The sequence below is a fragment of the Trachurus japonicus genome, chromosome 6, assembly GCF_045865225.1.
Source record: "Trachurus japonicus isolate A0001 chromosome 6, Traja_1.0".
Classification (NCBI taxonomy): Eukaryota; Metazoa; Chordata; class Actinopteri; order Carangiformes; family Carangidae; genus Trachurus; species Trachurus japonicus.
The window spans coordinates 7,422,782-7,447,310 of record NC_140912.1 but is presented as its reverse complement, the minus strand read 5'-3'; the positions used below and the strand labels follow the sequence as shown (position 1 = coordinate 7,447,310).

Below are 24,529 nucleotides of genomic sequence, written 5' to 3'. Positions count from 1 at the left end.
AGAGAGATCCAAACTTAATGCAGAGCAGCCCCATGTTTTATGAAACTAGGCTGTCCTACAGTCCTACTCATATCCCTGGTCATTTCCCATAACCTTCAAAGGGTAACCCAATTTGCTCATGTTTCGCTACGAGACATCCCAAAATAAAATAGTCATTCAATGTGATACAATTTTTTTGTTTCATTTTAAAGTTCAAAACTAATCCTTATCTCTTTAAGATGACACATGTGCTGCACAAATTAACCATCCTCTATACATATCATGTCTGAGATCCCTCACTAATGGTGCTTAATTAATGTTTAAAGGCCATGCAAGTGAACAAGTGAACTACCAATTCCCCAGTAAACAAGCAATTAGCAGTGAAATATATGATGTTAAATTACCTTGCAGACTGCATCTTCATTTAATGAGGAATTCAGTCAAAGGAATCAAACAGTAAATTGCTCATTTGTTAATTGAAAGATGAAAGTTACACGCACAGAATGAGCATGGTTTTCAAAGCACTAAAACGGGTATTATGCTATATTTCCCTTTCATAAATCTGTGTTAATGAAGAAATTGTAACAAGATCAATGGGATTCTGGCTGTCACAGTTTAAAAAATGGTGTCTGTCACCACCTGGGAAAGTAATTGTGTCACTGATGTAAACTAACATCTGTCAAACCCCACCGATACACAGCTGTCCCTTCAAAGACCGTCAGCTCCTCACCAACTGCATTTTTCAAATCAAGATGGGACCATAATGTGTTTAAAAAAGTCCATAGATTGTTTAATACAACATACCATATTCTCAACAATTCAACATCAACAAAATTTTGTTAATTAAAAAAAAAAAATCTGCATATTACCTTTATTGCACAGAACAATTTGAATGTATTTTCCATAGATTTCTTTTTCAGTATCTTTTTTTTTTTTTTTTTGTAAAAAGTTGGCTCGGACTACATGGTCAATATAGTCCAGGGTCAAAATCAAAAAAAGAAATAATAAACCAAAAAAAAAAAAAAACATAATCCCGGGATCACTCGGGGCCAAAAAGGCTAGGTACAGTAGCCACACTTTGAACGAAGAGAGCATTCATAATCAGCAAGAGGGAGAACCATGAGCCATTTCCACTGTTTTTTTTTTCCTTTATGCAAAACGGATTACACCAAAGCTGCTTCAGATTGCTCCATGGGTGAAACCATCTGTGTCACTCCAACCATCTGCATATTCAGTCCATACTTCCAGCCCATTACTGTGTCGTTGTCTGTAATGTCATCCATCATAACTGACTTAGCCTTTATCCTCACACACGTTCGCAAAAGCCCAGCTGTCCACAGTGTGTACTTTGAAAAGGTAAGGCTGTAACCTCACATTTTATATGCAGGACTGACTCGGAGCATAATATGCAGCAGTTTTTCATTTCCCCCCCTTCTGACAAACAATGCACACGTCTGGGGAATAGCAAACCTGTAAATGATCCTGTTAGCTAATGTTTACATGGCTTTAATGGGAAGGGAAGGGTGGGTGGGGTGGGGTGGGGAGTGGGGAGTAGGAGTGGGGTGGGGGGTTTAAGTAAACTGTCGATCTCATAAAACAATCAAGAAAAAAAGAACCCACAATGAAAGAAATATTCTACAGCTTGAAGAGCACATTGTATCCATAAAACGTGAGCACCACAACTTTTTTTTTTCTTCTTCTTCCTCATAATCATGTTGAGCACAAAATAATACCATTACATAACAGTTGTTTTTTTTTTTTTTTGGAATGCAATTTCATAAGGTCAGAGATAAGCTTTTATAGTATCAAGGTACCAATCCCCACCATTCAGTTTGATGGCTGATCTGTGGAATAGCCGTGCATCTGTTGTTGTTACAGAGCATTATACCAACAATCTCACATCTCCCTTGGTATCATGCCCTCAATCCATGTGTGTATGCTGTGGGTTACATCTGGAAATTAGGGATGATTGACACTGATATCGGATACTGGGTTCAAAAGGCTGTATTTAAAGCATTTCCTTAATGCTAGAATGCTAATAGACACATTTAACAACTTGTTTTTTTTTTCTCTACTCTCCAAAACTAAATATCGCCATACTGTATTTACCTTTCTAGCAATGCAGTTATTCTTTCCCATTTCTGGCAGATCTTTATCGCGCAGTGCTGGGTTGCACTGATACATCCCAGTGTCACTGAAATGACACATGTTCAGAGCACTTATTTTGAATATCATTCAGTTTGATGTCTATAGCATTATATATTCAACTATTTTAAGGTTCCATTTATTGTACTTTTTGGGTCAAGATGGCAACGAATCAGTTTCTTATTAATTTCTTCAGATCACTAACAAGTTATGTTTTTGTCCCTATACTTGTCATTGTGCCATACTATGGTTTGTATTTCTGCTAATTGATGGGGCGTGCAATTTCAACAGATTCTCAGTTATGTGACAGATATACATTTGATGGATCACAGGACAATCATCACTGTGGGGTAAAAAAGACCATATGTAGCACATACAGAGCATTCACAATTGCAACACTGATGTATTGAACTGATGATTTACTAGAAATTTATCCAAGCTGTTTGAATGTGCTCATCAACCCATACAGATCTCATTCATAACTTGACATCTAATCTTGGAAATTAAAAATAATAATAAAATAAAACACGAAATTGAAGAAAAAAATTAAAAAATACAGACAAAAAAACAGTAATGGCCGAAATATGATCTGCCCGTCGCATTCTGGCTGCTTGAAGTGTTTATTTTTTCTTTTCTGATATATTTTTCCAAGTATAAATCCACAGGAATATGAACTGCTTATGACAAATCTGACTTTCAATAATGCCCCCACAGGCCACGTAGGAACCACCAATGCACTATAGCAGTGGGTGAGCTTTTCATTCCCTCTCACTTGTCAGGGACCGCCCTCCATTCTATAGTCCTTCAGTCAGGAAAAAAAAAACATTTTACTCTATGTTAACAGACCAGGATCCACGGGTTTGTAGGAGAGGACAGAAAATGTCTTCTTTTCCATTTGTCTTATTTTGAAGTTCAAAATGAATAAATTCCACAACTCCGTCCATTAAATCATTTTCATGTTAAACTTGCGAGGAGCATCCACTGTGCTGCTGCTCATGCCAGCGTCCGATTTCCGTGGCACGTACTCAATCTCAATGTTGTGTTTGGTGTTGCCTTTACCTCTGCTCCAGAGGAAAAGCAGCACCAGGCAAAACAAGACGACACCGAGAAAAGAGATGAAGCCCATCGTGGTCGCGATGATCAACGTCTTTATATCAAACGGGAACGGGACGTTGGCCCTTGTGCCGTTCGCACCAGTTTCTGCGGGCTGGTTGGAGATGAAGGCGAAAGTCTTGTTGGGCTGGTGCGGCCAGTCGGGAGAGTAGCTATGAATGTGCAGGTGAGCCAGAGAGGTGTCGTTTCCGCCTGCGTTGCTAGCTATACACACATATGTACCATTGTCTTGAATCTGGGCATAGCGCACCTCCAGGGTACCGTCTGGCAGCACGGAGAGCCTTCCAATTGTCTTGGTGGTGATGAACTTTTTCTGCGGGGAGAGCCACATTATCACTGGAGCGGGATCTCCATCTGCTTGGCAGGCAAAATGAACAATGGCTCCCTCGTCAACAAACTTCTGCTGGGGTTTGCGATCCCTAATCCTGGACTTGCGACACGTGAAGTAATTGGGCTGCAGGACATCCGGGAAGTCTTTGAACTCTTTGCCTTGGACGAACTCGGGGGAGGCACAGGTGGGCTGCTGCCTGTTGAAGTTCAGTCGCCAGCGTCGTCTGAAAACCCATAACAGTCGGCAGTCACAGGCCAGGGGATTATCATACAAGGCGAGGGTCTCCAGGTTGCCTACTGAATGGAAGGCGGCCTCCTCTAAGGTGCTAAGGGAGTTCCCAGACACGTTGAGAATCTTCAGGTAGTTCAGACCACGGAAAGAGTAGGGTTCGATCATTGCCAGTCGGCCTCCCACCAGGTGAAACTCCTGCAGGCGCAGAAGTTCGTGGAGCTTATTCCCCTCGATGGTGTGGATCGGGTTGTATGACAGGTTCAGAAAGCGCAAATAAACCAAGTGCCGCAGGGCTACATAAGGAATTGTGGTCAGGTTGGCATTTGCAATGGTCAGAGAGGTGAGATTTAATCCATACAAGCAATTTGGAGTCATCGTATCCAAATACGGCCAATTGGCTATTTCCAACACTTTTAGCCGATAGAGCCGTTTAAAGGAGTAATCTCGAATCACGTTGATGTTGAGGAGGCGCAGCCTGAGCGTGATCAAACTGTGGAGGTGAGTAAAGGCCTCTGTCGGCACAGAGGACAAGTTGCACTTCTCCAGACTCAGGTGCTCAAGGCTACTCAGGCCGTGAAAAGCCCGGTGGGAGATGAAAACCAGGTCGTTATCGCCCACCTCTAAAGACCGCAGGTTGTACAGGTCCTGGAACATGTAGTCCAACAGGATGACAATCTTGTTCTCACTTATGTCCAGCTGCGTGAGATTGCTCAGGCCTGTGAAGACGCCGAGCTGGATCAGCTTCAGCTTGTTGCTGCGCAGTCCCAATGTCCGCAAACCGTAGAGGTTGTTGAACGCTCCGGGTTCGATGGTGGAGATGGTGTTTTCGCTGAGCTCCAGGTGCTCGAGGTTGGCGAAGTTGGCGAACTCATCCGGGTTGATGGTTCGAATGCGGTTCTTGCTGAGGTCCAGCAGTCTGGTTTCTGCAGGGATGCCCTCGGGAACTGTCATGAGCTTCTTGCGGTGGCACATCACAGAGCGCTCCTGAACATTGCACTCGCAGCGGGAGGGGCAGCCCGTGGTGGAGCCGGACAGCACGGTACCCAACATCAGGATCAGAATGGGCTGCCAGCAAGCCACCAGGTAGCTGTGCCCAGTCGCTTCCCTGGCCACCATCTTATCGGTTACCTGGAGAGACACAAGGAGAGCGAGAGGGAAAACATTTAGTGGGAAACTAAAATCAGACAACTAAAACAATAGCTGCGTTTACATGCAGCGTTTTCCTCAATCTGATTGAAAACAATCGGATTAAATGAATCTTATTCGATCTCTATACATATACGCTAAATAAAGCGATTCACATTCAATCTGCGTATACATGGCCCCAGCTGAAGCCGATTATATACTGCTGTGAGACTGACCACCAATGACCACTGTTTGCTTGTTGATGACAGCAGTGATGCGCGCTTTTACGTTGGATTCTCAAAACCAGAAACGTCTTTAACAACACCGGGAAAAGTCGCTAGTTGCTTTTGACACAAAAAAAGTCACCAGATTTAGCAATAAAGTCGCCAATTTTGCAACATTTTCCTGTGAACGTCAATATGTGACTCCTACGTACTAGGGCGCGCATGTGCAGAATGAATAATCCACTATCAACCGAATCCACTCTATTCAGACGTTTATATGCGGCATCAAGCTAATTATAAATCGGCGTAGACTACCTCTTTCAATCCGATTGGAAGTTTAATCAGATCCGGGTGAATCGGATCCACTAAGGTGTTTACATGAGACATTTTGAATCTGATTTACCTATTAATCTGATCATAAATAGGATTTTTGGACCCATGTAAACGCAGCTAATGATGGTTTTGACTGCCTTACATTTCAAAAACTTCCATTAGACCTTTTATTGCGTCAATGCAGATTGTAGAATATGCTAATTTATCAGCTCAAACATGGAGGACATCAGTAGAAATATCAGCTGAGGTCGGTTTGATATCACTGAGCTATGGGCTAATATTCAAATATGCAGGTTTCTGCTAAATTCAGCAATTTCAGCAATACATGGTGGTTAGAGGAGGCCAGCGGTATGAAATGACAGCCATATGAACTCATATTAGAACACTTCGTCGTGGCCATTGTGTCTATTTTATTTCAGTTAGCTCTGCAAATAATATGTGCTAAAAGGATGCCATTGTCATGTGACACACTTCCTAACAGAACAGAGACAGGAATCCTGCTGCAATATTCATGTCACAGACACAAGATGAATAGAGTTGGGCGGTAACAAGGAATAAGGTATGTGTTTGCATAATTGAGAGTGCTGACAGTTTTGATTCTGCATGGTTCACTTTGTGCGCACGGCTTCAAAAGATATTTCGAGTGCAAGTTGCTGCTGTGAATGCATAGCATTCTATCAGACCTATTTGTGATATAGAGGAGGAAGTACTGATTCTTGCAGGAAAATCAAAGGCCAAATAATTCTAGTAATCTACAGACGTCTCGCACGGCACCCTCATTGTGTCTGCTGCGGAATGCTGCACACCTTGCAGCCGATCAATCAGTCAATGCTATCATCCTGATACGACGTGAAGGGGGCACAGCTTCAAGGGGAATTAACAGCATTTTTCAGACGGTAATCCAATACATGCTGTGCCACAGACACATCTGCTGAACACATCTGCAGTTTGTTCTGGTACCATGAAGTTTTTTTTTTTTCCTTCACCCCCACACTTTCCTTCATGCTTCCAACCTGAATTTGCTGTGCAAGTTAGAAAAACAGTGGGGGGTGGAGCAGCAGTAGCAGGAGGTTGCAATCAAAGATGGATGGCAGCAAGTGTGATGTATGTGCTAGAGTTGACACTCGGCTCGCGCAATCTTTTATGATAAAATATAGACCAGACACAACCAGGGAATTGGATACAGAGAGATAAATACAGGCTTTAAGGAAATAATTATTTCAATACCATCTGTTATATCCCTCCACTCATACCACTTAGAATGGAATTAACAACTGAATTAATCAAAACAGAAAAAGAAAAAAAAGATGAAACCAGTTGTATAATGGTTCCAGTAGTAAAAAGCAGACAGACTTGTGATGATTCAGGGCTTAAGGACACATTTTGAATCAAACGATTTGGGCTGTTATTCACTGACGTGAAAGGAAAACACTGAAAGAAAAGCCTTCACATTTAATTCACACTCATCCTAAGACATGTCTCAGGGGGACTCCTGTCTTTGTGTGATGGCTGTTGTCACAATACGTAGAATTTAGCCAGTGGTGAGCACTTTCACCTCGTGCTTAAAAAATGTGTCTTTCATGCTGATTGTGAACTTGTCACATGATAGTTCTCTCTGATTCACAGAGGTCCTGTGAACATGGATAATTCAGCCTTCTTTGCCTCTGCTGATTCTCATTACATGTGGCAGATTGAGACCATAAAGAAGGAGGAGAAATCTTGGAGATTATAGTTGACAGTTAATTATGGAGTGATAAGTTAAGACCGTTGTGTTTGCCACTAACATCTTTTTCTCACAGGACAAATTGGCAACTGGACATCAGAGTCGTAAAAAAAAGAGGGTTTATAGGTCAGATTTACTTGACTCAATTTCATTTTATTCCCTCTAAGGTCAAAGTTCAGATTGTGGAGTTGATGATACCATCTGTAATCATGTGAAACCAAGTGATTTCAAAAACAGACTGATAGGATGGTGTATCTGAGATCAGAGGCCTGCACCACTGCCTGCTGTGGTCCTCCTCGCTGCCTCCAGCTACATTTAATCATTCTTATTCCTTTACCCCACATTGATCAAGTCCGTGCTGAGAGCGGTGAGATGGAGTAGGATGGGGCTTTGCATGGCACCCTACGACACCTAAGATGAAGGAGTGGCCTTATCACGGGCTCAATTACATCTGTCACCCTCTATCCTGTGGCTATCACATATTGGATATCACTCAATGACATTCTATTATGTCTAACTTTATTACCAGTGACACTGAAACCCAATCAGGAAGATGATCAAATCGTAATCCCTTGCTGGTAAGACTAGGTGACTGCAACTTCAGCAGGATATGGATCCTATCCAGACATCTCAATGAGTCCTCTACACAGGATCGACATGCCCACAGAATAACACCACATTCAATCAATCCCATCCAATCCAATCGCATCTGACCACCTCTAAAATTAATTACAAATAGACTTTATGATGTAACAATCTCTCCATCACATCAAAATTTGTTTCTGTGTTTTTATTCCTACTCCCATGACGGAGCAGCCTCAGCACTGATTGCACATGGCTTCTGCAACAAATATGCAGGGAAACAAGTCAAGACGGGGAAACATTAAGATGATGGATGCCATCCATGGGTAAACATTTGCAGCTCTGTGTTGTTAATGATCTGGTGTTATCGTTCCCTCACAGGCTTGTAGTCTGAATGCAGTTCTTCATTCCAATGAGCACTCCAGCGAGCTCCGAGAGAATTACATTAATTGAGGGGAATTGAGAGAGGGAGGGGGGGGGGGGTACTTCTAAAAGCAATGAATGTGGTCGACGAGGAGAAGTAAGACAATAGAGCTCAATAAATGAGGATTCACTGGTCCACGACCAGTAATAACTAGATCAATGAATGGTGAGATCAATGTTTATGACGGCATCTACTGGGATCCTGGAGATATTGCTTCATATCTGGAAGTAGAAGATGCTGCACGCTCCTACTGCAATAGAGTGACAGAAGGAGTAGCCATCTCATCAACAGATGTAAAATCATAATTAAACGGACAACAGGTGCAATTTTTTCCTGTCGCCTATCAGGGTTGATTAATGACATTGCCACATCACTTCTGGTTCATGTTGTTGTCAACAAATTCAGTTTATTGGATAGTTCTTAATCAATTTCAAGTCTCTAAGGACAATACGTGACTAATCCTACATTTGAAATTGTTCTTCATCTGGATGGTTCGCTACTGTTTTGACGTACCTCATTTAAACCCTACGGCTTCACGTTGAACAGGTTTAATGCATCCACTTGTTGTAGGCTATCGATCGCTTTCTGTCTGTATGTAGCTTTCACATACAATAGGCTATCACCTGTGAATGAGGCTGTCTATCATCATTAAGCTCTCCACAATAAGCACTATCAAACATAGGGTGGGGAGAGGGGCAGTTAAGACCTAACCAGGACCAAAGCTTTAGTTTACCTGTCACATGACATCACCCCCGAGCCTCGTTAAATGCCATAGTTAAATACCTGTAAGCTTCCAGGAAATCCTTTAGATGCTGACGTTATCTGGTGCATAAAGTGTTAAAAGCCTTTCAAGCCCATTCCTTCGCAAACTGCTTAGTCAGCTGCCAGGCTAATCCTGACTGGACCGACCCAACTGCTGAATTTTATTTACTGTACTCTTTGACAGTCTGTCCTAGAAGAATTCACAAGACTTTGAAGAAGTAAGCACACACTCTTATCTCCAGTCTCCTCTTTAAATAGATGTAACAAGTTCATAAGGCACGGAATGTCCTTTTTGTGTCAGTTTTCATATAACACTATATTGCATCACGTTTCATCATTTTGAAAATTAATCAGTTCAGTTGGTTATGATGATGAGATTATGAGTTAACGTGCTTCCTCAGACACTCATCTGATCAGCTTTCTTCGCTAAGTAGCAACTTGGAATTATAACAGAGAGCACGCATATTGACAGCCACGCTTTGGCTAAATCCATCCCAACCAGGAGGGGTCTGACCTTTAGCTCCCCAAGTAAGCTCACTTTCACACACTGCTGTAATGTTGCCTAGCTGAATTTCCAGAGAAAGGTTACCCTTATGTCATTGAGAAGCTAAGCTGCCGGTTGGGATTGCTGGCTGGAGCCCGGTCTGTGAAATGGCAGGGCTTATATGTAAGCCAACGCCCGACAGATGGACGGCAAAGCCCTAATCCAGGCGAAGAAGCTGGTTGGTGCAACAAGGTGCGGAATTCCAACAGTGGCCAGCTGTTATCCCGGCCAAACGCTGCCACGGAGCCTGTCGACACGTCCCACCTGAACTTCACCTCCAGGAGGGGTCATCTGTTGCTCTGCTTACTGATGTTACACAGCTACCAATACATTTATTAAAATAAATAAATAAAAAAGCATATATATTTCAAAGTACCACTTCTTTACCATGCACTTATTGAAAGAAGAAAGACACAAGATGTATATCTAACATTTTCCCTCAGCGTCACTGATATGAACAGCGTTGACAAATATATTATGAACACTTATTGAAATTAGCCTTGTTCTGTTCTTTCTGTCTTCTTTTGTAAATTAACTCAATTGATTGAAGGTTTTATTAAAGGGATAGTACAACATTTTGGCAAATTGGCCCATTGTCATAATCCCTATAGTTTTAGGAGTAGGTTCGTTACCTTTAACTGTCGGTGCAAACTATTCTAAGAACGGCAGAGCAGAGCTGCGAGCTGCTCAGAGCTACGCTACGGAGGCTAATGGGATTTCTTGGTTTCCCTCATCAAATACACAATCCAACAACTCCAAAACGCTCTGGTGGACAAGTTGTGACCTGCACATTCACCACGCTACAGTGTGAGATAATAATGTAACGTTACAAGACAAGCAGAGACTGCTTGCCGAAAAACTGCCCCCGACGGGAATGCATGAATTTACCTCGAAAACAACTCTTTCTTGTAACGTTCAGTTGGCGTGGTGAATGTGCAGGTCACAACTGGGCCACAAGAGCGTTTTGGAGTTGTTGGATTGTGTATTTGATGAGTTTGATGAGGGAAACCAAGAAATCCCATTAGCCTCCGTAGCGTAGCTCTGAGCAGCTAGTGGCTCTGTTCTAAAAATAGCAAACCTACACCTAAAACTACAGGGGTTATGGCAATGGGCCAGTTTGCCAAAATGTTGAACTATCACTTTAGTAATGCACTACAAATCAACAGACTCACAGATTGTTGCCTACAAAACAAGCAATTGAAATTTCTCAGACAAAACTTTTTTTTTTCCTTAAGTCCACCCAATAACAGAGTAAAAAAAAGGTGAGATAACAGATATTGTCTTGTGGTAATTAGAAGTGTGTCTGATTCAGAGGTCATGCTGTTGCCCCCAAAATGTTCCTGTCCACCCACTCTAAAGTCCTTCAGCCTTTACTCAGTTATGGGCTGTTGACCCTTTGCTCTGACCTTACAGAATGGAGGTGTGTGACTGTGGTTATAATCATCACAAAGTTTTTTCATTAAGCTCAAGTTCACCCAAATACATCTTTTTCAATAGATGTATTTGGGAGTTACACATGAGAGATGGAGTGTGTGTCCTTGTGTGATGTTCCATCATTATTAAGCTCATTAGCCTCGTCTCCACAGCTGTGTTCGGAGAATCACCATTCTTTTATCATTTTTTTTGTTTTTAAGGAGATGTGTTTTCAAAGGGGAAGAGCCTCCAGAATATCAGACTGTTTTTAAAAGTGAATCCAGGACTTTGGAACAACTGCGATCAGTGGTAATGAGAACTTACACTTCACCACATTCAAAAGAATAAAAAAAGAACCCTGCTAATAGCTGTGTTTTAGAGGAATAACAAAACACTCAGATGTCGTTTCCTGTTTAAAAACAGATTTGAGTGACATCCAAGCTATGACAGTGTTAATACTGTAAAAACAGTTATATAAATGATGAGCATCTGGCAACATTACCTGTTTTAAAAAAAAAAAAAAAAGCTAGAGAAAGGCTGTGTGATGCTGTTGACAAAATGATGTATATTTTACTCTTTTTCCTCAGAAAATGAATATGAACACAACCTGATATCTAATATTGATCTTGCTTAGATAACCATTACAATATTACGCCTTTACAGTGTGTGAGTGGTTTGGTCTCTAAGAAAAACCTATAAGATTTTGCTCAAAACAATAAAGCTAGACCATAATGGGTTAGAGTTATCACAATATCACTTTTATATAAAAATATCTCCTTCTTGCACTACATGCAACAAAGTCATTCTGTACATACAGTATATGACCTTGATCAAAGTGAGTAAACAACAGTGTATTCAACAAATCCTCTTTATGTCTAAGTGAAAAAATGAACAAATGGAGCTCACTGATGGGAAGTAGTGGCTGATTCAAACATAAGTTTACTCTCTTTGCTTGATGTAATAATACTGATATAATTATTATTATCTAACTTTTTGGGGGTGGGGGTTATTTAACTGATTTAATCTTGCACTCATTTCATCAGGTATTAGATGAGCTGATAAATAAAAACCTGCGCAAATGAGTACTTTGTCTGGTGTTGTATTGTATTCTTTGTGTTGTTTGTATGCGGAAGGAGGCGTACACCATTTCATACCAAACTCTACCCCATCATACTCATGGGAGCGTGCCTATGTTCCCTCAGCCCTATGTTCCCTCTGGACTCTCTCTACCACCTTTTTACTAAACTTAACCAACTCCTTTCTTCATTGCCTAAACCCAACCAATGGTGGGACCAAAGGGCTGTGGGAACATAGGGCTGTGGGAACATAGGGATGACCCCATACTTGATAATGCATCTTCATTACATCACATCGTTGGTTCAGCAGGTGTCTGGTCTTAAAAGTGTTTTGCAGATGACCTGAAATCTGACGAGGAAAGTCAGACCATCTCCATGGTGATCATGATACACTCTGAGAGGAACATGATGATGACACAGTCTAATGGAATATGACAAGAAAGTGCAAATACTTCAGTTTGCTGCTTTTACTCCATTAGTGCAAACATACCTTAACTATGCATCTGAGTGGAGGAGATCTGATGCATTAATTATAAAAGCAGACTTGTAGTGTTGGGGGTTGAGTTCCCACAGAGAGGCGTGCTGGAATGACCAAATTATTTCCCTGGAGGCAGATGGGAAATGCTTCAGAGGCAGGAGGGCTACTTCACACACACACTCACACACACACACACACAGATAAAGAGATGCTGCTATAAAATCTATCTATCTGTTGGTGGTGTGTGTGTGTTGCTTTGCCCCATAATACCGTGCCCCCACCCACTACTCCAGAGGCCTGATCTGGTGGGTTGGGGACAACTTGCTGACAGAGCCTTCAGGACTCGAGGCGATGATGTCGCGGGGGCACGCGGGGGCACGCGGTTACACATGGACTCGTCTCCAAACGCTGCAGGAGCTGCCGACCCCCAGCCCCCAGCCCGCAGCGCCGCTCGCTGATACACTGGCAAGAATGAAAACACTGCAGCCAGCGACAATAAATGGAGGGGAGGAAATAAGCCGTGAAGGTCACAGGGTTTTCTACTTTCTACTGGATACTGATCTTGGATGAATGTTTCAGTGCGTGGGATGAACCTGCCCTGTTCTACTTTGTTTAGTTTGGAAGATTGAGAGGCCGGCACTAACAAGGCCCCATGAGGTGCTTTTAGAAAGTCTGTTTCAAGCAACGGGCCAAAGAGAATATGTTTTTTTTTTTTTTTTTCAGTCAGCAGTTCTTGTCATACTGCTTTTTAAAAAAAAATGCCCCGATCACAACTTTTGTTGTACTGACTCTAAAAATGGGTATAAGGCCATAAAACCAAACATGCTCTCATCTGACAATATGATAATATCAATTACACAAGATGGTTAGTGAGTCAGATAAACTATCATATATTAAAGAGACTTTGAACAATAACGCTTTATAAAACTCATTTCAAAATGTTAAATGTGAAGATTCACTGAAAATCTGTTTTCAGATCATTAAAAATGAAACACATTTGGGTTGTGAATGGTCAGTCAGAACAAAAAGCTCTTTAAAGATGTCATCATTTATTCTCATCGGCCTGGACAGACTATGATTTAATCAGCAACTAAGTGAAATATAACCAGCAGACTGACTGATCATGAAAATAATCTCTCCATGCAGCTGTACTCTCTATATCATTGGCCTGTGCATCACTATAAACTCCCCTCTTTAACTTTTTTTATACAACTGTGGAGGATACAGAGCGTGTGCACATATTTACCATGTTTCTTTTTTTCCTTTTTCTTTTTGTTAGCAAAAAAGAGTTCAGTTACCTGAACCGACTTTGTAGCAGAAATGAGCTTATGAAAGGTTATTTCAGATTAATTGTTGAGGGAACTTTCGCTTTGCTTTAGATCTCTCTTCAGTACACAAAGTAGTCCCTGCAGCGGCTTCAAAACTTCAGTGAAAACAGCCCCAAATACTTTTCAATCTTCAAAAAAGGCTTTGATAGAGGTAAAAGAGAAAGATGCCGCGGTTGTTTGATCAAATAATATTCAATAGAACTTGTAGTCGAGATGCACGTTTGTTTTTTGTGAATAACAAAATGTGTTTTCATGAGAAATTAAGAAAGCATTTCCTTCTCTGGCATAATGTGGCCACGAGCTTTTGATTAAGAAGAAACACTGACGTTTCAACATTATTATTCTAATGAATTCACACACTATTGTGCAAAAAGGAAAAAAGGAGCTTAGGCAAATAAACAGGTTCCCCGCCATCCCTGCTTTGATGAGCAGCCATGAAAACATTTACTTATGTAACCATCCATCCTTTCTTCACCTGCATGAGGCAGCAGCTTTGGTATTTTATGCACAATTTTGAATTCCGATTTTCATTAAAAGGCGCCTAAAAGAGAATAAATCCAAAAAGAGGAGTCGAGTAGCAACCTGAAGTCCCACTCATGTGGCTGCTTCAGTGGTTTTTACTATTAATATTCATACTACATATTTTAGTCTGAGTATGATTACGATATGTTTGATTTTATGTGTGGCAGTAAAAACTGATATCGAAGAATTCCCATTCACAACTCTGGGCTGAAACAAAAAGAACTAAAAAAAAAGAAAGAAACAAAGTCTCTGACAGCTCCAAACTTATTTAAATAATCCACTTTTTTTTCTCAGGATTGATCATTCATGAGTGATGAGTTAATATTATGCAGCTAAATCAAGCCCTTACCTCTTCTATTGCACGGATGCCTTCACCGAGACATAGTGTCAGATTTAATTTAAGAATGGCAGTACTTATGCAAAGTCCTCAAGTAGTGCTACAGGGGAAATAATCTGTTTTATTTCTCTTTTTTGAAAGGTGAAAATGTTAAAATTGTAAAAAAAAATAAAAATAGCACAAGAACCCAACAGAATACCTAAACAAATGAATTCAAAGGTAAAAGTAGTAAATGAATGTTTGCAAAGATATGGAAGAACCACTGCATTAACTACTCCATCTACAGCTGCAGGATGTTACGATCTGCACTCGTCTCTCAATTAATGGAGCCAACATGGAAACGTGTCTATATTTCATAATGAATAATTTACGCTATATATTATGGGCCGCGAGGAAGTGTGATGGGCACAGTGTGCAGCGGCTCAGGGCCATATTGACTTTAACTATGACTGGCAACTAAAGGCTCTCCTCCCAGTGCTGCTGAAGAAAACGTCCCTTTTGCTTAGCCGGCCCCCAGCTCACAGTGAGGGCCTTTAAAGGGAAATGAGCTGTAATTAGTTGATAGAGAGGTGACCCCTCTCTGCACAAAATGCCACACTAATGCACTGGGATCAGACACTGGAGGATACTGCTCCATAGCATCGTAACAGAACATTAATGATTACAGAAAAATCATTAGAAACCCTAAGTATTTTTTTCTTTTTTCTACATTCGTTACTGTGAGTCACTGTGTATGTACTGGGAACGATTTCTAAGAAATACTTGTCGTGTTGAAAAGGACAAAAGATAGAGATGTTGCTGTGTGACATGCATCCAGCTCACTGCTCAATAGGACTGGAAACCCCCCAAGCAGAATGCATGAAATAATAATATAGCCTAGATAATGATAGTTGCAGATACAATATTTGTACATCACCATATGATACCAGTGTTTTGTTCAATAACAGTGTTGCCATTATTGCCATAGTCTGTCCACCACAAATCAGTACAGGTTTCCTTTCCAGCTGTAAAGCCTCCCAGTTCACTGTTGGCAACTTAACCCTTTAAAAGTGAGTGGGTTCTGTCCAAGGTATTTCTTTAATTCAGTCAATAATCTAATTTAATTTAAATTAATAAGCAAGTCCTTAATCAAAATGTTTATGCTGTGTGTTTATGTAAAATAATTAATACTGGCTGTTATTATTTTCTTTTACATCTAATTGGTCTAAAACCTCCAGTACTCACGACTACCCCATTATTGTATTACATTCATTTATTTTTAATTAATTAATAATTATATTTGATATGTGGAATTGGTCTTGCTGGTATTTTAGTTCCAAGCCTCATTTTGACTCCCATTTCCCATGTTGAAGTGAAATGCATTACGTGTTATTACGAACTCAGTATTTTCTTTTTATATAAATGTATAATTTTCAAATTAAAAGCGTCTCTAATTGGCTCAATGGTGTTTTCGTTGTTTACATTATCTTCTAAACTGATGTGCTAGTGTGTTCTCGCTGCCTTATGTTTAGTTATTCCTGGGCCTCCTTCTGTGATAATCATACATGAAGTGGAAGTAGATTACTTGGTGTAATAGAGGCGCTGAATTGGAAGCACAAGCCTCTTCTGCTGCGGCTCCCAAGCTCGTAGCCGTACATTGACCCATACATGCCACAGCCAGACATACTTCTTAGCTCTTCTAAGCTCACTGATGTATCGGTATAGTTGCAAATATCAGCCAAACATTGGAAATATATATTTTATTTTATATAATAAAGCATGTTATCATTACATCAGTTTGTCCACTGGGTTATGCTTATAAATTAGAAATGTTTTGAATTTTTTTTTTATTTCAAAGCCTAAATCAGATCAATATACAGTATATTATGTTGTTATATGGATGCATGTATGCAAGGATTGTCTTACTTATAATATATTTTAAATCATAATAATAAAGTGGGTATTTTTTTTTAGATTTCTTTCATAACTAGGCGAATAAATATTCAATATCACTTCCAAGGACCTTTCATAATGCTGTCGAGCGTTGCAACAGCCCTTTTCTATTCAAGCAAGAATTCCATGGCACTGAGGAGAATAAAGCAGCAGCAGTCATGTCATCAATCCACCAAGGCCTTCCTCCCACCTCCTTATGTACCACTGCACATATTGCCTCTATTTATTTATGTTTTTTTCCATTTTTTAAAATAGATAGTTCTTTCAAATAAATACTTGTTTTCGTAGGACCTCCATGTAGGTGAACCAACAAACCCACCACCCACCCACCCACCCACCCACCGCATAAACACATTTTGTTATTTCTGACTCTCACTTGTGTGCAGACTCCAAAAAGCTTGCCTGAGCACAGTCTTCATACTTCAGTTTACCCACTTAGAGTTTTATCTCCTGCAAATTGCACGGGCTCATACAAAAGCACTGCCTCACAAGGAGCTTTATCACAAACCAGAGGTGCATTATAAAAAAAATAAAAAAAAATGCACCTGAGCCAGCCGAAGCTCTGAGGCAGATTGTGTTCCTTTAGCACAACAACCCCAAAGGTGTATTGTTTTCACTCCAGCTCCACAGCAAATGTGAGAAAAGTCAAAAGGGATATTTAACCTCCAAAATAATCAGTGACAGGTCAGCGGTGTATCACGGAGGTCTTCCCGTTCGCCCTCTGTATTTGGACTGCTGCTTTAATGAGCACTGAACCAGACTTTCAACACAAAAAATAAAAATAATGAGAGTGAACCCCAGACCAACACGGCATTTCAAATTCATATAGAGTGCTGTTCTGGCTCTGTAAGCAGTGACTCAGGATCTCTACACCTACTGAAATGAATTACCTGATTATGTATGTAAATGAAATGGCGGGCAGACTGATTGTAAATGAATTGTCCAAAGGCCACAGTCTGCTGGGGTAACAATTCAAATGGCTGTCTGCTGATATAATAGACTGGACAGTGATATGGAATGAAACCAATTAACAGCATTATGATTAGGTTATATCAGGACGTAAAACACACTGTACGCTTTTGAGATGTTTGCTCATGCACTGACTTTTTTTTCCCCAAATCCCGCAGATCATCAAGAAACCTGTTCATCATGCCCAGGGCCGTTGATGATAATTCTAGGGGCCGAGCGCCCAGTAGGGCCCACAAAAAACCTCAGTAGTCTAATCTTTGTATGTATTTTGTATGTACTTTGTTTGCATTGCTCTCCTTTTCTAAGTGTCATTTCACCAAAACAACCTTAGCATGTTAATGCTTTCTTTTTTTTATCCCTCCACAATCTACAGAGAGTGGAGCAGGCCCTGTCCGACCCCAACCGTGGCTCCAGTGCAGAGATAGGGGAGTTTAATCCATGTCCTCTGAGAGATCGCCCAGAAAGATGAGGCCTTAATTAGCCAGATAAAACCCAGCATAATGACGCTATTGATACAGACTGGGAAATGAGCGCTAAGCACACACAAAAATAAGAGAAAATAAACAAAGACCCTAAGATGGCCGAGACGGACTTTGGGAGATGGTTAGCAAAGTAACTGTGGTGAATTGAAGGGGAGGGGGGCAGTTAACTCTCACTCATAACTCCAGTAGGGAAGCATTGTCTCATCTCTCTGAGCAATCCACCTGCTCCAAATTCCCTCATAAGAAGCTTAGAGAAAAAATGCTGACCTTCATATAATCAAAGATTATGTGGACGAAAACAACAACAGTTTTTGGAGTACTTAAGCAATAGCACTCATGGGAGGTGCGAGCAATTAAAGGCAAAATTACTTGTCTAAGCTGTCCTTGTATCCTCCCATTCCCTATCTGTGGGTCCCTGTAGTATGAGAGGAGGTCATGAAGATAGCGAAAAAGAGAGAATCTCATCTCACTAGCTCTGCTAATCCTGGGGGGTACTAGAGGAAGCAGAATCTCTCTTTTAGAAAGACAATCTAGATATTTCACATTCTTCACGTGGATCAATGACAAGGTGACCCTACGTACATGACTTCTGGGTTGGCAAAGACAAACCTAATCCCTCGTCAACACTCTCATACAATCCTTAAAAGATGTTGGAGGAAAAAGATGCATTCAAGCTTTTATTCCCCTCAGCTTCAGATGTGATTCTGCAGAAACAGATTTAAAATGGTTGATGAGCTCGTCGAGTCTATGTGCCTCTTGTGCCTTAATTAAAGAGAATGTCTTAGTCCCGTTCCCTGCAAAGAGCAGAGCCTTTGTTGAAGCGTGCTGCTCGCAGGCAGATGATCTTCTGGTGGACACACATTTTTTTTAGAATTTCATCTTTGTAGTCTTGTTATGTTAGCCATGTTCTGATGTAACTTGTGTGACATTTACAGAGGAGACCTGGAGCTGAAAGGCTGCCAACTTTGCTGCTGTGTTAAAAAGACACTATCTGTGCAGCCTATGTGGGAACAGTTATTATTGCAGTGTCATTTTCCTTGATAGAAATACAATAATGCATTGCAAAAGTTGGATTCCATCATAACTGTTGTGTATGTTTAACAGTGTCAAATCTTCTGCTGCATGTTGTCACCTTCTGACCATAAAACACAAAATGTTTAAAAACATCTGGTGGATTTCACTTCACTTTCACGTAACAACTTGATATTTACCGCAATGTCTGGGTAGTTAAATACTATGAAACTGGCTTATAGGGATGAAACAGTGGACACTCTGTTCTGTCTTGTGCAATTTAGGAGAAAGTCTACGCTTAAACTGTTGGACTGCAGAGGTTCAAATGTCAAAGCAGTTACATGATGAACCGTTCAACTGAAAATCAACCAATAACAATTTCCATTATCCAATAAATATGGCTAAACGTTAAACAAAAAATAATATTCTCTATTCTCAGACATTTTGTATAGCATCAACTCATTAATCAAGAAAAAAAAAGGTTCACAGATATAGACTGGTATCTGTTTAACAGCATATTTTGCTGTGATGGCCAATGCAAATGATAAAAATGATTGGGTTAATCCGTCCTCCAGCCTGACACCTGAATCATCACCACCTCCATGATATATGGAGAGAGGACGGTAGATATTTTTATATTTTTCTTATCGCTGTTTTACTCATTATTTCTAACATGGCAGGTGAGAGCACAAAGAAATGCAAAAGAGCTGAATTATTTATTTTTCATTTGCATATCTAGCACAGGTTCAGGACCAGGGTGAGGAGGGATAGTGTTATGGAGGTATTACTCCTGGGTTCTCTTCTTAGGGCATAAGACCAGCTCCAGGAACATGAGTTATACCACAATGCACTTTAAGATTTTTTTATTTTTTGTTTTTGTAATTTGATTTGATTGACTCATTTTGTCATTGTTAATACCTTTTTTCTCACCTTTGCACAGATCAGCAGTGAGGTGGAAGGGTTAAACTAAGTGGACTGGCCGTCTGGCTCTGCAGACCTGATCTCTCTCCCCTCCTGATTCTCACAGGCTCCCAAACTACTTTGCACTTCTGTGGCAGCACGTCACTCAACGGCGTCCAACAAGGTCAAATGCCATTTCATTTTCTCGCCTTTGATCACTGCCTGGCTCTTTCATCAGTCTCACCCTCCCCTCCCTCCCTTCCTCCCTCCCTCCCTTCCTCCCACCCACAGGCTACCACCACCACCACCACCACCACCACCACTATTCCACTGGTTGTACTTCCACTTCCACTCATCCCCCTCAGAGTTGGGCAATGTGACTGGCAGTACAGCTGAAGTTAAAATATATCTGTCCGGAGGTAATACATAAGCAATCAATCTTCAACTGCAACTTGCCAAACTCGTAAAGTCTGAGCTATACTTTGCTTTTAGACATGATGAGAAAAAAAAAAAAAAACTCCAAGCAGACCGTGCTGTGCTGTTCCTTTAGGTGTTACACACATTAATCTTAAAGTCTTCAGCCAGTAAGTCTACTTCTCCCGTGCTTGAGTGAAGCTCCCTGCCTCCTCCCAAACACACGGACTAAATGAGAATCTCCATCTTGCCTGTCTGCGTAGCCCACGCCTCCCATACTGTGCTGCTCAACTTCATTTCCTGCTGCCATGCAAAGCTCCATCAAACCAACCACATAATTCAAATCATAACTCCATCACATCAGCACTACAGCAAACGCTGCACGCTGTTGTGTATAACACTGACATTATTTAAGGCTTTAATTTGCCGGCCATGTAATCCCTGACCGGGGACGTGTCATCCTTCCTTTCTCTCCTCCTATCATCCTGCCACCTCCTTTTTTTCTCTTCTGTCTAATAAATGCAAAAATGCCTCCAGAAATACCTGAAAATATGACTTTATTGGCTTCACATTATCACTGCATACCTCCTAGACACAGTATATTATGCTGATTATCTCAGGTAAAATATGTTAGAATAAAGTGGGCACAAGATGGCTGGTTGTTGCTATGTAACACGTACGAGTGACATTATCCTGCCTGCAGTAGTACCCTAATATTTACAGTGGTAATACATCAGTTTGCTTTGTTGGATCATAATACATGATTCAAGGTGTTGCTGAATGTTGAACTGCTTCTGCTGGAAATTGATTTAATTTTTATCAATCAATCAATCAATCAATAAATCAATCAATTTGTTTATTTCGGGCATGTCAATTTAAATCATCATCATCACACTTCATCTTAGTTCAATACACATGGCCGAAAGGGAAAGCGGGAGAAGCAAAAGCTTATCTAGTCCCGCCCCCAATTTTGCTTTTCTTCAATGTACATTTTTCAGTAAAACTATAGATTTTCAAAACCTGCTTCCCTTGCTTGTTTTCATGTAACTATAAATTGAACACTTTGTGTTTTTGGCTGCTGGTTAGATTAAATAAAACAATTTTGACACATTACTTTGGCTCCAGAAACTTGTGATGGGGATTTGTCGTTATTTTTAAAAGTCTCGTTGAGCAATTGAAAAAAACAAAACAAAACCAAATAACAACAGTAAGTTAACAGTTTCAGTGGTGATTCATTCTGAGTTTCTCAGTGTTTATACGTGTTGTGGGATTATTTTAGACTTAACAGGAATGCATGTGAAGAAGTGGCAACGGCTCTGGTTGTATTGTTTGCCATTTTCAAAAATAGACAGGATATGGTGTTGACGTGCCAGAATATATCAGACAAAAGGCCCGGCCCAGCTGGTATAACCGAGTATCCGGTTTCCAAGATTCGTCCCAGAATATAAAAAGAATTCAGGAGAAGATTGTTCTCATTATAATGTGATTATTAATATCTCCCAGCTTTTCTGTGTCGGTGTGATTATTGCTGCTTCTTCATGTCTAGCAAACCAGCATCTCCCTCATGCCACCCCGTCTGGTCGATAACCTGAAACCTGACCTCTGCTTTCCACCCTGTACTTTAGCTCCCCTCCATTGACAGTATGAGCAGTTCTTTGTTACATTGGGTCTGTCATTCCTCTTTTCTCCCTCTCCCTCCGTCGCTTTTGCATTGACAGCGAGTGGGTGAAAGAAAGCCACAGTGAGGGAGGAAGGAAGACAGACAGACAGGGAATGAGCAACGGAGAAAGAGAGAGGGAGAGCTTTTAGGAAAGTTAACCAGAGCGAGATCGAGAGAGAGAACACCAAAGAGACGGAGAAAGTGGGCTTTTAGGGAACTAAAAGCCTCTGCCCCTTTATCCCTCAAAGCAATGCCCCTGTTGTCTTGGATCAGATGGTGAACAGGAGCAGCGACTGTCAATGGACAAAAAGCAACTCCACTGATCTGACTAAAGGAGTGGATAATGGTTCTGAGGCACATTAAAATATCAGAATTATCAGAGAAAGGTTTTAATCCAAGCATCACGGAGGGCGATCCGTCTTGAACAGGGGTGTCCGTGTTCTTAATGAATTCTAATGGGATTAGTAGCTGCTGGCACTTTCTGAGTGCTGCTGCTACTGCTGCGAAAACAGCAACAAAACAAGTTCAGACACGTGTTTCGGTCCCATTCAGGATGAATTTGTGACCCACAGCTAACCCAAAACAAAACACACGAGAGAATCTAGCAAGTTCTATGTTTTCAGCCTCTGTAAACTGAGAGGATGTAAATGACAACTCCACTTCTGAGTAGGTCCTCGGTCACCCTACTCAGACTGGAGAAGAGTGGGTCGAGAGTCCTAGCGGCTGTACCTAAACACCAAACTCTGTGAGCTCTGCATCTCAGCGGGGTGTTTTAACAGCCATTACAACGGGGGGGGGGGGGCACAAACACAAATCTTGCTCCCACTTATGGAAAAATATCATACGCTCCCCGTTCGAGTGTTGCCTGTGTAAGTGGAGCCGCTGTCGTCCCCGCCATTGTGTTTCCCAGTCGCCACTGAATGGCACTGTTTGAATAGATGCTTTCAGTAGAACAGATGCAACATATTGTAATTTGGCTGCACAATACTAATCACTGCCACTGCAAAGCGATTTGTTCAGACTCTAGTTATAAATGCATGTGCGGATATCAAATGAGACAATGACATTCAGTGTCTGCAGATGGAAAAGAAATGGGAAAGCTCTGGAAATAACAACGGATAAGGCACTCACACCCAAAATCACTGCATTTGGTTTTTTGGTGCTATTGCTATATAGTTGTAATGTAACCATCACAGTAACTCCTGCAATTAATTACAGAACATTATGTACAATAACCGTCAGCATGAACAAGAGCACTTTAGCCTTTTGGCTCTGGTCTAGTATCCACAGCTTCTGGTGTGAGGCCACTAATGCAATTCACACCACTAGCGCCACTGTTGTTGACAAACATGTCATTTGCACAATCATATAAAAGATGGATGTCTGAGTTTAAGTCTGCCTGGCAACAGGAGCGCCGGCGTACAGGCATTGATTAGTCCCCACGCTGTGAATACAAATGTCCTCTCCAGGGGTTGGAGAGCAGCCTTCGTAAGCACAATAAACCTCCCCAACCCTTGACCCGTGACCCCCGTCCACCATCAATGCCTTTTTTTTTAATGATGCATCCTCCAAGGGCCTCCGAGTGCTTTATGGCGGGATGTTATTTCAAGCCCGGCAATGATTAGAACTTTGCATCTATTTAATGTAAATGGTTTTGCAATATAATTTTAATCGAAAGCTGGAGGTCGGTGAATTCAAGTGATTTTCCGGATGCCGAGCAGATAGTCAAGCATAATTAGAATAAATCTATATGGAAGCTTTTCTTACACGTAGGTTGAAAAGGATGAGAAACTTGTGTGGGTACTCTGCAACCGAGCATCTCATCTCTCTCTGCCTTGTCTGTTGCCGCTGGAAAACACAAGATAATCCAGTTGTTTTTGTCTTTGTGTACACATCGACTTTCTGTTTTGCACAGCCAAAAAAAAAAAAAAAAGGTGAAATATTAATGAGACACCTTAGCAGAGATTCTCTGAAGACATTTTCGCAACACTGTGAAGCAGATCAGAATTAGCTGCACTTGTATGAGCTTTTTCTAACATAAAACCTTTGAAGGTGACTGGACCCTACAGGCTAATGTGAAAGCATGGCATTTAGACATGCCTCTGACACGCCTCTAACAAGCCTCCACTGTGGAATGACATTTCACTTAAAACACTAAACACACTAATCATAATTAGCAATTTTTGTTTTGTTTTTTTCCTGCTTAGGTGTTTTTGATTAGATTATTAAACTAAATGCAGCTACTTGAAATAAAACCACACAGTCACAGTAGGATGTGGGTATCTTCTGCAGCAGTTCATTACATCAAATGACAGGCTATAGGGAACCTGACTATTTGTAATTTTTGAGTTAATTACACATTAGTGTGTACAGTAATTATGTTATTGTGTAAGGGGAATGCAATCCACAGTTCCACTAATTTGATTTCAGAAATGGCAGGAACAGCCTGTGGGTTGGTAACTCTGACAAAAGCAGAGGGCATCACATGGAC

The 24,529-nt window shown here is 41.0% G+C and overlaps 1 protein-coding gene across 2 annotated transcripts in view; it reads right to left on the bottom strand.

Moving 5' to 3' along the window:
• Positions 1-745: 745 nt before the first annotated feature.
• Positions 746-24,529, bottom strand: part of lingo1a (leucine rich repeat and Ig domain containing 1a) — a 178,712-nt gene continuing 154,928 nt past the window's right edge. For both annotated transcript variants that reach the window (XM_085778530.1, XM_085778528.1), the window contains one exon: positions 746-4,927. In XM_085778530.1, coding sequence (XP_085634656.1) covers positions 3,068-4,915 — 1,848 coding nt within the window. In that variant the 5' untranslated portion in view covers positions 4,916-4,927 and the 3' untranslated portion in view covers positions 746-3,067. The remainder of the gene's footprint in view (positions 4,928-24,529) is intronic.